General features: G+C 43.9%; 1 protein-coding gene across 1 annotated transcript; it reads left to right on the forward strand.

Annotated features, from left to right (window-relative positions):
- The first annotated feature begins 1,807 nt into the window (after positions 1-1,807).
- On the forward strand, positions 1,808-6,466 carry GPRASP1 (G protein-coupled receptor associated sorting protein 1). Its single transcript, XM_031446269.2, has one exon. It carries the CDS (start codon positions 2,078-2,080, stop codon positions 6,212-6,214), a length of 4,137 nt encoding a protein of 1,378 aa, XP_031302129.2. The 5' UTR covers positions 1,808-2,077; the 3' UTR covers positions 6,215-6,466.
- Positions 6,467-13,217: the final 6,751 nt, after the last annotated feature.

The following is a 13,217-nucleotide window of genomic DNA, read 5'->3' on the forward strand; positions in this document are numbered from 1 at the left end:
AGGCGAACCGCGCGGCGGCTCCCGGGTCAGCTTTCCGGGCGCCCGCGCCCCGCCCTCGACGGTGTCTGTGCCGGGAGAGGGCTGTGGGGGTGCTGCTGCGGGAGAAATGGCGGAGGGGAGCTGGGGTGGGGGCGCCCGGGGAGGCCGCCGGGGCCGGGGCTGGGGTGGCGGTCGGAGCTGGGGGCCGAGCGGGCGGGTGCGGGGGCTCGGATTCTGGGAAGGGACCTGTGGGTCCCGCGTCCTGGGTGCTGTCCCTTCCCACAGGCGCCTCTTTGATGCCAAAGTCTCCTGTCTGCGCGGTAGGTCTGGCGATTTCAGGCCAAGGGGTGCATCTGTAGAGGAGAGGCTTGAGAAAAACGAAGAACAGGAAACGAGCCTGTATTTCTGAAGGTGTGTGGGGTTGGGAGGTGGGGGTGGGCAGCAGCCATTGACTGGAGACCCGAATGGGGTGGGGTGACTGCGACCAGAGCAGGTCAGGCATACAGGAATACCTTCGAGAATTGCCTTCTCTAACAGGTTTCTACACACTTCTCTTGCCTTCCTTCCTCATCTCCACAAAATTGAGGGTGGAAGAGATGGGCTGATAGGTGAGGGTCAGGGTTAAGTCTTAAATGCAAGTACCACTGCACAACCTGTTTTCTAGAACATGCGGGCACCCTTCCCTCAATTTAAGTTTTGCAGGGCCAGGGAGGTGAACACCAAGTGATGAATCCTTACAGTTGGAGAAGGGAGCAAGAGGAAGAGAGTGATGTGAAAATGAGGAGTTACGAAGAAACCAGATCCAGAGAGCCTCAATTAATTAAGAGTATTCTACCAACAGGACTCTAAATGTTAAAAGACAGATAACTGGGACACTCCTCTGTTTGGTGTTGGTCTGTTCACCAAGCGCTCAATTGCTACGGTTGTTTCCTGACTGTCTTACCTTTTGTCTGTTTTTCCATAGGCCTGCTTTAAGGTTGGTCCCTTTTCCAAGGAAGGAAAAGAGGAAGACTGGTTCAAATCTGGAGGTTTGTGGGAAGAGGGGCAATGCAGGGGACAGCTACAGAGTAAGATCATGGCAGGTGTCTTTGATTTAAGTGATTGCAGGCCTCCTTCTCCTCTCTCGCTCTCTGCCAAATTGGCATATTGCAGCAGAACCCCTTGTTCATATCCGGCAGGAGACATTAGGAATATCTGGGTAGGTGTGGATTAGGCTGTGAATGGGAGGGGGAGACATGAGAGCAGAGGGCAGGAGACAGGAAACATTAGACAAATTAGAGCCTTAAACAGAAATAGAGATGTTTGCCTCAGTGGTCAGAGTTCCTGTTTGTCTATCTGTCAGTCAGGTTCCATTCTCTCCTATGTGTTTACTTGTTCCCAGGACAGCCTCCAGGCTGCTGTAGACACTGCTGAAATCAAGGAAAGGAGGGAAAACTTGTGACACATCAGCACAGGTTGGTATGAGAGTGGGTACCACTTTGAGTGGTCTAGAGGAGACCAACACAGGTCCAGGAGTGATTAGGGTCTGGTTTGGGTGCTTCTCAGCCTCTCCCATTGCCAAAACACTTTCCCACCATTTTCACACCTCTTTTGTAGCTGGCAAAGCAGTGTGGCAGCTCTGGGAGTAAAGGGTGTGCGCAAAATGAGGGTGGCAGAGAGACCTGATAACCTAACTGTCCCACTAAGCATTAAAGGTCCAGTCTCTCTGTGTGTGTTTGCATGGAGCGACACAATTGGAAGAGACTCAAAGCCCCATGTCATTCTCTCTTCCTAGATTGATCTCCAGTGGCAGCTCTTGTGGTGTGGGATTTGGGGCTGACCACCACCCTCAACAGGTCTGCACCCACCCGGGAGCCATCCATCTTCCCCCAGCTTGCTTGTGCTTCCTCTTCTCTCTGTCTGCAATATTGGCTGAGGCTGGGCTTGGGAAGGAGGCTGACTGCCTGCTGGACTGGTGATTGACTAACTTTTGTTTCCAACTGTATCACCTGAATCATCGAAAGATTAGAGTGTGAAGATCCAGTACTGTGACAGATCTGTGGTAGAGACTGAGACTGGGATAGGAGTGTTTAACGGGGCCTCACTTGTAACTTGTACTATGACTGGGGCTGAGGTTGAGCCTAGCGCCCAGGCCAAGCGTGAAAAGAAGCCTGGAGAAGAGGTTGGGGGTGGAGCTGAGAGAGAGAATGAAGTCCCAATGGTGGTCAGACCTAAAGTTAGGATCCAGGCCCAGGCAATGCCTGGGGCAAGGCCCAAAACTGAGTCCAAGTCTATGGCTGGGTCACATCCTAAGACTGAAGCTAAGGCAATCCCTGGGGCAAGGTCTGTGGATGAAACCTATTTATGGGTCAGGACTGAGTTTGATGCTGAGGCAATTCTGAAGACAGAAGGAACATCCCAAACCAATGCTATAGCCTGGCCACTGGTCAATACAGAGTCGGGTTCAGTTGCTAACACTAAGACTTTGTCTATGGAGAGGGAACTGGTCAATATGGATGCCGAGTCCTTTCCTGGCACCAAGGTCAAGTCCCAGTCAGGAATTCAGCCTTTGTTTGAGTCAGAGGGTGAGACCAATATGGCCTCCTGGTGCCATCCTAGACCTACATCCAGAAAAGAGAGCTCTCAAAATTGTGATTTCAGATGGGTGGATAGATCCTCTTTGAGTTCCTGGTACTGGAATGGAGAAGAGGTCAGTACAAGGCTTCGTCCTAGAGACCGGGTAAAGGCCAGTACTAGGTCCAGGCACATGGCCAAAGAAGAAGCCATGTTTAGGCCCAAAACCAGTCGGGAGCTCTATATTGTATCCAGTTCTGGTTCTGAGGATGAATCTCTTAAGACATCCTGGTACTGGGCCAGAGAAAAGTCCAGTATCCGGTCTAGGCCCAGGGAAGAGGCCAATAGTAGGTCCTGGTTTAGGTCCAAGAAAGAAGTCTCTGAGTCCAGTTCTGAGTCTGAATGTGAGGACAATGTAAAGTCCTGGTTCTGGGCTGGGGAGGAGGCCAAATCCAGGTCGAAACCCAGAGCCAGGAAAGGGGCCAATGTCAGGGCCAGGCACAGGGCCAAGCGAGAAGCTTCCATTGATTTCATGTCTGGGTCTATAGATGTAGTCAAAAAAGATTCCTGGTTCTGGCCTGGAGAGAAGACTAATAACTCGTTGAGGCCCAAGTCCAAGAAAGAGGTCAGGGCCAGAGCAATGGCAAAGGAAGAGGCCAAAATCAAGGCCAGACCCAGGGCCAAGCGAGAAGCCAGGTCAGAGGAAGAGTTCCTCACTGGGGCCTGGTTCTGGGCTGCAGAAGAGTCCAACATAGTGGGTGGGGCCAGTGTCAAGTCCTGTTCTCAAGTGGAGGATGAGTCCATTGTTGGCAGTTGGTTCTGGACTGATGAAGAAGCCAATATGGGGACTGAGGCCAGAAGTAAATTCAGACCAAAGACTGAGAAGGAGCCTATTGGCAATTCTATGCTTGGAACTGGAGGAAAGACCAGTGTAGAAACTGAGGCTGAGGACACTTCCAAATCTGTGGCAACAGATGATAAAGAAAAGGTCATTGCTGGTTCCTGCTTCTGGGCTAATGAAGAAATCAATCCAGAGGCTGAGGAAGAGACCATTTTTGGGTCTTGGTTTTGGGTCACCGATGAGGCCAGTGTGGAAGCTAGTATTGGGGCCAGCTGTGGGTCCAGGCCAGGGTCTGAGGAAGAAGAGGTGATTGGTCCCTGGTTCTGGGCTGGAGAAGAAATCAGTACAGAGGCTGAGTTTGGAGAAGAGGCTAGGCCAGCAGCTGAAGAAGAGACAATATTTGGGTCCTGGTTTTGGGCTGGAAACCAGGCCCAGATGGATTCTGGGGCTGAAGTCAGTTGTGACACCATGCCAGGGGCTGAGGAGGAGGAGCCCATTATTGGGTCATGGTTCTGGGCTGGAGTAGAAGCTTGTGTGGGGGCTGAAGTCAGCAACAAGTCTAGCCTGGAGGACAAGGAAAAGGGTATTATATCATCTTGGTTTGGGACCACAGAAGAGGCCAGTATGAAGTATACCCAATGCAAATTTATGACAGCTGCTGAGGAGATCAATAATGAGTCTAGCTTCTGGTCAGAAGATCCCTGTGTGTTTTCTGCCAATGGATGCAGATGGAAGTCTAGGCCAGAGGAGGAACAGGACACTGTTGATTCATGGTTCTGGTCCAGAAAGTACACAAGGCCAGAGACCATTGTAGGGCCCTGGTTCTGGGCTGTGGAAGAGGGCAGTATAGATGATAGGACTGAAGGAGCCAAGCCACCTAGCAAGGAGGAGATCATGATCACATCCTGGTCCTGGAAAGGGGATAAAGCCATTATAGGGGCTCCAAACAGAGAAGAATCCAGGCCAGATGCTGAAGAGGAAGACATTGGTTCTTGGTTCTGGGCCAGGGAGGAGGACAGGCTTGAAACAGAAGCTAAAGCTAGAGAAGACGACAGGCTGGCAGCTGAAGAGGAGGTTATTGTTGGGTCTTGGTTCTGGACCAGGGAAGAGGCCATTAGGAAGGAGACTGGCATTTGCAGCAAATACAGCCCAGAAGCTGAAGAGGAAGAAGTCACTATTGAGTCCTGGTTCTGGGCTGAAGAAGAGGCCAGACTGGAGGCAGGGGCTAGTTTTGAGTCCAAGCATGGGCCTGGAGAGGAAGAAATCATTGTTGGGTCCTGGTTTTGGGCTGAAGAAGATGTTATAGAGGTTGGACCTCAGGCAATAGAAGAGACCATATCGAAGTCTGAAGAGGAAACCATTTTTGGATCCTGGTTCTGGGCTGCAAAAGAAGTCAGTGTAGAAGCTGAGACATGTGCGTCTAAACCAAGAGAAGATGAAGAGATGATTGTTGAGTCCTTGTTCTGGTCTGGAGACAAGGCCATCGATGACACTAAAACTGTGGCTACTTCTGAGTCCAGGCCTAAAAATGAGGAAGGGGCAGTTATTGGGTCCCATTTTGGAGCTAAAAATGAGGCTAATAACACGACTGGTAATGGGACCAACTGTGAGTTCAGGACAGCAGCTGAGGAGGACGAGGCCATAGTGGGGTCCTGGTTCTGGGCAGGAGATGAGGCCCATTTTGAATCAAATCCTAGCCCTGTGTACAGGGCCATTTGCAGGTCCAGGTGTTCAGTTGAGCAGGAGCCTGATGCTTCACGCAGGCCCCAGAGCTGGGAGGAGGTTACTGTTCAGTTCAAGCCTGGCCCATGGGGTAGGGTTGGCTTCCCATGCCCAAGCCCCTTTAGATTTCCAAAAGAAGCAGCATTTCTGTTCTCTGAAATGTTTGGAGGAAAGCCCAAGCACATGGAACCGAGCCCAGAAGGGGAAGAGCAGGAGTCTTTGCTGCAGCCTGATCAGCCTGACCCTGAGTTCCCATTTCAATATGATCCATCCTACCGGTCAGTCACAGAAATTCGAGAGCATCTTAGGGCCAAAGAAAGTGCAGAGCCTGAGAGTTGGTCCTGCAGCTGCATACAATGTGAGCTTAAAATTGGTCCTGAAGAGTTTGAAGAACTCCTTCTGTTAATGGACAAAATTCGAGATCCTTTTATTCATGAAATATCTAAAATTGCAATGGGTATGAGGAGTGCTTCTCAGTTTACCCGCGATTTCATTCGTGATTCAGGTGTTGTCTCACTTATTGAAACCTTGCTCAATTATCCCTCCTCCCGTGTTAGGACAAGTTTTTTGGAAAATATGGTTCACATGGCTCCACCTTATCCAAATCTGAACATGATTCAGACATATGTGTGTCAAGTATGTGAAGAAACCCTTGCGTATAGTCTGGATTCCCCTGAGCAGTTATCTGGAATAAAGATGGTTAGACACCTCACTACAACTATTGACTATCACACACTGGTTGCTAAGTATATGTCTGGGTTTCTATTCTTATTAGCCATGGGCAATACCAAAACAAGGTTTCATGTTCTGAAAATACTACTGAATTTGTCTGAAAATCCTGTCATGACAAAAGAACTGCTCAGTGCTGAAGCAGTGTCAGAATTTATGGGCCTTTTTAACAGGAAAGAGACAAATGACAATATTCAGGTTGTTCTAGCAATGTTTGAGAATATTGGTAACAACATTGAAAAAGACGCATTGCTGTTTACTGATGATGATTTCAGTCTTGAGCCACTTATTTCTGCATTCCATGAAGTTGAGGAACTTGCTAAGAAACTGCAAGGCAAAACAGATGATAAAAATGACCCCAAGGTAGACCCAAAAAATGATTATGATTAATCACTTGCCTGTGACTGTCCTTACGTTCCTGAGTTATAATCCTTGAATAATGCTTTGGCTTTCATTTGATTCTATGTTATAATGTACATCTTTAATGCTGTTACTAACTTTGCCCAACTGTGTGTGTGAGTTGGATCAATCTTCTCATGCCAAATGAATATTAGAACTAAAAGCACATTTGTTGATACTTGTTTTTGTCCAGATTGTGAATTTAGTATTTAAGCTTATAGTGAACTGAGCCATCATAAGTAAGCTACCCTTCTGATTGTTGTTCCAGTGTATTGATGTCTATTTGAGTCGTGTTGTGTTTTCAATAAAGTTCTATGTTAAAGTTGGCAGAAATCACTGTTCTCTTTGAACTTAGAGTATACATGCAAAGATAGCATATGAGCACATAGAGATAATGTATGAATAATAATGCTCCTTGAGAAAGTTTATTTTCATAGCTTTAACTGCAAAGGTTACTATGGGCTGCTACTCAGTGTGTGCTTCAGAGAAAAAGGACCCAATTAATTTGGGCTCTGAAATGTAGGAACAAGGTTGAATGTTGTGAAGAAAAGCTTGGAGCTGTAAAAAGTGTTCCTATACAAGTGAGGTATCCAGTAGGCTTGGAGTAGCTGGGAGGTGTGTATTAAGTGATAGAGAGGATGAGGTAAATTTTGAAGAGCTGAGAATTCACACTTTGCAGTTCAGCATATGGCTGTTTCTTTGATGTTACCTAAAGGTTAAATGAATAAGACCAGAAAGCACACAGATTTAAATGTCAGGGAGGCCATTTCTTCATGGTAGTGCCATGGAAATTGTTAAAGTAATACCATACAGCCACGAAAAGTGATGAAGTACAGATTTTTTTAATTGACTAAGAAAAGCTCTGATGTCTTATATATTTGTAGAAATATTTTCTATATTCCTATAAATAAAAAAGACTGGTATACATGGAAAGATGATCCCATTGTAAAAATGAATGTAAGTGGGCCAAATTTACACAAATTTATATTGGATTATAGAAAATTCTGTAACAATATAAAACATGTCAAAGGGATACAGAAGTATGAGATACTACAGAAGGACTGGCTTGCCAAGTAAAAATCCATAATTATTTAAAGGGAATAAACTAAACTTTCCGAAGTTCCAGAGTTTATGCTACACATTTTTAAAAAAATTCACAATGGTTCATAGCTTATCTTCAGGTAGGCGCAAATGTCAGGGATAAAGTTGGGTTGGCATGGGGGTGGTCCAGGCTAAGGGGAAATACACAAAGTTTTATTTTCAGGAAAGGAACAAGCCATGGTGACCCTGTTACTTTTTATTTGTCTCAGGGTGAAAAGTGCTTTTTCCCTACTTGATTCTAGGATGCAAGGTTCAGGGAAGTAGGGCAAAGTGGCAGTTTTGCCTCTCTTCACAAACCACAGGTGTTAACAGAGATCATCCCAGTGGTGGAAATGCGAGTTTGTTTTGCCTATCGATATTTTTCAAGACAGATCCCGGGAGTGTGTTATTATGTCACCCGAGTTTTATACAGAATCAGTACTGAAAGTCAGTTCGTCTCCAAACTCCTCATTGAGCGTTCGTCGCCAGCCCTGTGCTCCTACAGAGCAAGGCCCAGCCTAGGGCTGGAAGCTTGGCTCCGGCCCAGCCTTCCCTCCAGCTCTGTATCTTCAGCACGGTCAGGAGCTTCAGACTGTTCTAGCAAGCAGCTCGAGCCCAGAGGCAGAAGACTGCCATCGGTGCTGCAGGGCTGCGGCAGACAAGCGGCCTGCGCGGTCACGTGGGGCTGACGGCGGGTCACGTGACCGCGCTGTCCCTTGGACGGGCGTAGAGGTGTGTCGCGCTCAGCTGCAAAGGGACAGGAAGGACTTACACCTGACGACTGACGGACGGCCGTGGGAGGAGTGGTAGGATGTGATGGTGTGTGGGTGGGTGTCTGCATGCTGCACTAGCCTGAAAACGAATCCCTCGGGCGCCCAGAATTACGGCACTTGTTGGGAGAGGACACAGTCCCTCAGCCAATCGCGAGCGTCTTAGCCGGGGTCTGTTTTTGTCCAGGAGCTCCAGACGCAGGAAGTCATCCCGCGGGAGGCCTTCGTGGAGGGAAACGGCCGTCGCTGTTGGAGGAGGTAGGTTCGAGGCCGAGAAGTGGCATCCGTGAGGGGCGCTGGCTGAGACTAGATCCGGGTGCAGGAAGTGCCTCGGACCCTCTGTCTCTCTCCCCTGCCTTCCGAACACCCCTGCCCTCACCCCAGGCTCCCCGCCCAGCGCAGTGTGAATCTGTGTTTCTCTGTGTGGGTGGGTGGGGGAGGTGGACACGTGGAGGGAGTTGGCTTCAGGGGAGACCAGAGACAGGGAACGGTGAAGTGGCAATTCGTGAACACCCAATTTGTGTACACTCGTGGCGCTGGCTCTGGAAAGGCAGGTGTGAGGATGGGAACTGTGAGCTACACTCCCTTCCTCCCACCTACTTGGCGCTCACTGTCCTGTCTGTCTGTCTTACAGACAGTGAGGACGGCTCAGTTTAATATTGTAGAAAAGTTAATGGCAGGAGGTAGCCGTGGGTGGGGGGAATGAGAGGGGAACAAGATTGACTTTTACTCTAAGGTTCCAGCTGCCTGGAGCTGCAAGAGAGGAATAAACCTCAATCTAGGCAGCTCTAGAAAAGAAGAATAGACTCAGGAGGAGGGAATCTAGTTGCTTTGGGCCTCTGGGAACCACCTACAAAAACTGCTTTATGAATGATCTCAGATTCCCCTCCACAGGCTCGGCTCTTTTTCCTTGTTTTTGTTTATGGCCAATGCTTTTGACTTGGTGATTTGCATCTATCCTTAGTGGCACTCCCTTATTTGTGCTAATCCATTTTGGTCAGAGCTCAGCTCTATGAGACATCCGCAGGATATCAAAGTCTCCTTAGGAGAATGTAGTCAGGAAAAACAAATTTTACACATCCCATTAACCCTCTCTATTTGCACATTTTACAGATTTGAAGCCAATTAGTGCATAGCAATTTGCTTTTTTTGTACAGCTCCATTGTGTCACTACCATAATTTGTTTCAATCATTCTCCTATATATGGGTATTTGTTTCTAATATTTTGTGGTTACGAACAGTGCTGGAAGACTAACCTTGTGCAAATGTAATTTTTCTACGGCTAGAGGTATACCTTCAGGGTAGATTCCTAGAAGTGGGGATAGTCAGTCAAATGATAAGTGCATGTGTAATTTTATTTGATATTCTCAAATATCCCTCCAAAGAGGTATTACAAATTTTCATTTTCACCAGCAATGTATGGGTTGCCTGTTTCCCTACAGCCTTGACAATCAATTTCTTATTATGCTTTTGATATTTGCAGAATATCTAGTGATATCATCTCTCTCATTCCTGATGTTAGTACTAATGTCTTCTCTTTTGTTTTCCTTTATCACTCTGGCTAGAGGCTTATCAATTTTATTGACCTCAACAAACTAATGTTTAATTTTATTGATTTTCTTTATTGTTTTTCTGTTTTCTATTTCACTGGTTTCTGCTCTTACTATTTTTCTTCTGCTTATTTTGTGTTTGTTAGTATTCTGTTTCTAGCTACTTAAAATAGAAGCTGAGGTCATTTGAGATCATTATTTTTCTAATATAGGTGTTTTAGTACTGTAAATTTCCCTCTAATACTGCTTAAGCTACATCCCACAAATTTTGACATGTTGTGTTTTTATTTTTCTTCAATAGAAATTACATACTAACTTCTTTTTTAGTTTCTTCTTTGATTCAAGAGTTATTTAGAAGTATGCTATGTAGTTCCCAAGTATTTGAGGCTTTTCCAGATATGTTTTAGTTATGTAGTTCTACAATGCTGAGCACAATCCTACTGTGGTCAGAGAATACACTTTGTATGACCAAAATCCTTTTAATTTATTGAGACTTTCTTTATGGCCCAGAATATGGTCTATCTCAGTAAATATTCCAGTTGCACTTGAAAAGAATGTGTATCCTTCTGTTGTCCTGTGAACTGTTGTTCTATAAATGTCAATTAGGTCTAGTTGGTTAATAATCTTGTTTAGGTCTTCAATTGTATATCTTTTCTTATTTTGTTTCTACTCACTATTAAGAGGTGCTGAAATCTGACTGTAATTGTGGATATGCCTATCTCTGACATTCTATCACAACATTTTTGTTGTTATTGTTTTTTTTAATATACTGCTAGACTCAACTTACCAAGTTTTTTTCTTTCTTCATCATGAGTGAGATTGGCCTATAATTTTATTTTTTTATGCTGTAGTTTTCTCATCATAGTTTCAAGATTATATAAGTCTCATTAAATGAGTTGGGATAGCTTTTGTTCTTTTTCTTGTCTCAGGAAGAGTTTGTATAACATAGAGAATGTCTAACTTGAAGATACCTTAGAACTTGCCTTTAAACCCTTTTTAACTAATGCCTTTTAAAGCAAAACATACATTTTATATCATTTTATAGTTTTTAAAAAATAGGCTTTCACGCTCATCATCTGCACCACAGCTTGTTCATACAGTTCCTTGCAACTGGAGGGTTCAACTTTCTCACTCACTTGTCCCTTCCTTCAGTCATCCCCAGCCCCCTGTAATCTCTGTCAAAGGCCCATCCATTCTTCAAAGATTTTTTAGAAGGCCATCTACCCCCTTCAGAGTGACACTCCTGATCCCTTTAACCAACTCCATAAACCCTCACCTTCAGATATCCAGTGCTGGTCCAGTGGTCATGCCTTACTCAAGAGTCAAGCAAGGACTTCTTCCTTTGGGATGAGGTTGTAGGCTGAATAGTTTTAGATATAGCTTTTAATACGTCTATAATCCTAGCAACAAAATTTTTAAGTCTTTTACTAATGGAATTGGGGAACATGATATTGCATTGTTGTTTGATATTATTACTGAGGTTAAACCTACTTTCAGGTATTTGTTAGCCAGTTGGATTTTCTTTTTGTGAGAAGAGTATGTGTAAGCTTTTCCCACTTGCCTTTTAGAGGTTTTAATTTAGAGACTCTTATAGGTTCAAGAACTGCTTATCAATTTTTATATACACACAAACCTGTGAACAGTCCAGAGAATTTTGAAAGAAACATAATTTGGAAGTTGGAAAGCATTTGCCTCACCAGGAATTTTAAAACATTTTATCAGGCTATAGTTGGTAAAACAGAGTAGAACTACTCAGGAAAAGTTAAATGTAATATAGATAGAGAGCCCATATATTGCCACATATATGTGGGCATTTATATTAGAGTGACAGTTCAGATTCATAGAGAAAAGTGAAGCATTCAGTGTGCCAGGGGACCTCAAGACCACTGATAGGTTCAGTGATTTGCTAGCAGGACTCACAAGACTCAATGTACATTTGTACTCACAGCTATGAATTATTACAAAAGGATGCAAAACCAAATCAGTGAAGGGGAAAAGTGCATGAAGCAAAGTTCCAAAGAAACCAGGCGCAAGCTTCCAAGAGTCCTCTCCCAGTGGAGTCCCACAGAATACACTTAATTCCTCTAACAACAATTTATGACAACATGTGTGAAATGTTATTTATCAAGAAAGTTTATTAGATTCTCAGTGCCCAAGATGTGGGGGAGAGTGGGGTATGGTACCCTTTGCCTAGCATGTACTGAAATTCTAGACTCCTAGATAGAAAGAATTTAGCATAAAGCATATTGTTTGCACAAAGAGTTTAGGCATAGTGAGCCAATCTTATCAGTTCTGGGAATGGTGGGAACCTTCGTCAAATCCAGGTTAACAGAATCCAGCCAAAGGCTAACCTTACAAGAAGGCCTTTCTAAGGCTAGTGGTCCCATGTCTGCTATGTTAACTCTTTTCTACACATTTGGTGAATCATGTTAGAATAATTAGCTAATCATCTGGGAAAACAAATAAGGTTATATCCCAATACACATGAACAAATTCCAGGAAGATTAGATATCTTAAATATTTCAAGAGGGGTGGGAGGATAAGGAAAAATAAACACTCATTTACCTAGAATGAATTTTGACTTCTAATATGTAGAGGGAAATGGAAATGGATTGTTTCCACATAATACCAGTATCAGTTATTAAATAATATGCCCCTACTCCAACAGTTTCTGATGTCTCTTGTAATATATGGAGTTATCTTCAAATATGTTTCTGAAGTAAATTCTCTCTAGTGTTAGAAACATACAGGTTTGCTTATTACAGGTTATAATAAATGTTGTGGATTATCTGAAATATAATAGTCATAATTCATACATGGTTACTCTAATTAATTTTATCATTTTATCTTATCTTTAATATTATATCATTAAATTGATTGTGGCTAAGGGATACTGATATTCTCATATAACTCCTTTGAAATTCTCTTGGAGTTTCAAAATGGAAGTGTGTTTGACAGGTCAAAGAATATGTCTCTGTGTTGCCAAAGCCTGCTGGAGGTCTTCAAGAAGCCTTCCATGATGGTGCTCCTTAACTAGATGACTTTTTTAAAGAGTCCACAATATCTGTCTCTCAATCATACCAGCTCAGAAGCTTAATATCCTCATACAGAAAAATAACATCCATTTTTATAGGGTGAGCTCATAATTAACAAAGTCACAAGCTTGTAGAATCCAGAGTATCAGCTTACTAATTTGTACAGGGAAACAGCAACATCAGAGGGACTAAAATAATAGCATCTGTTGGATTCTCTCACTGTATATAGACCTATAGGAAATCAAAACTGGAAGACCAATTAATTCAAATTGAAAAGTTAAAAATTTTTATGTGTAAAGTTTTGTTATAAAGTTGGAAAATTTGATTACTCTTAAATTTTTCAAAAATGTTTTTCTACCTTTACTGAGATATAATTAACAAAAAACACTATGTGAGTTTAAGATGTACAGTGTGATGATTTGATATACATATATATTGTGACCTGATTACCACAAGACTAGCTAACACATTCATCTCTTTCTTAGTTATCTTTTGTGTGTATGTGGTCAGAACATTTAAGATCTATCCTCCTTAGCATATTTCAGTTTAGAATACAATA

This window comes from Camelus dromedarius, chromosome X (assembly GCF_036321535.1).
Source record: "Camelus dromedarius isolate mCamDro1 chromosome X, mCamDro1.pat, whole genome shotgun sequence".
Taxonomy (NCBI): Eukaryota; Metazoa; Chordata; class Mammalia; order Artiodactyla; family Camelidae; genus Camelus; species Camelus dromedarius.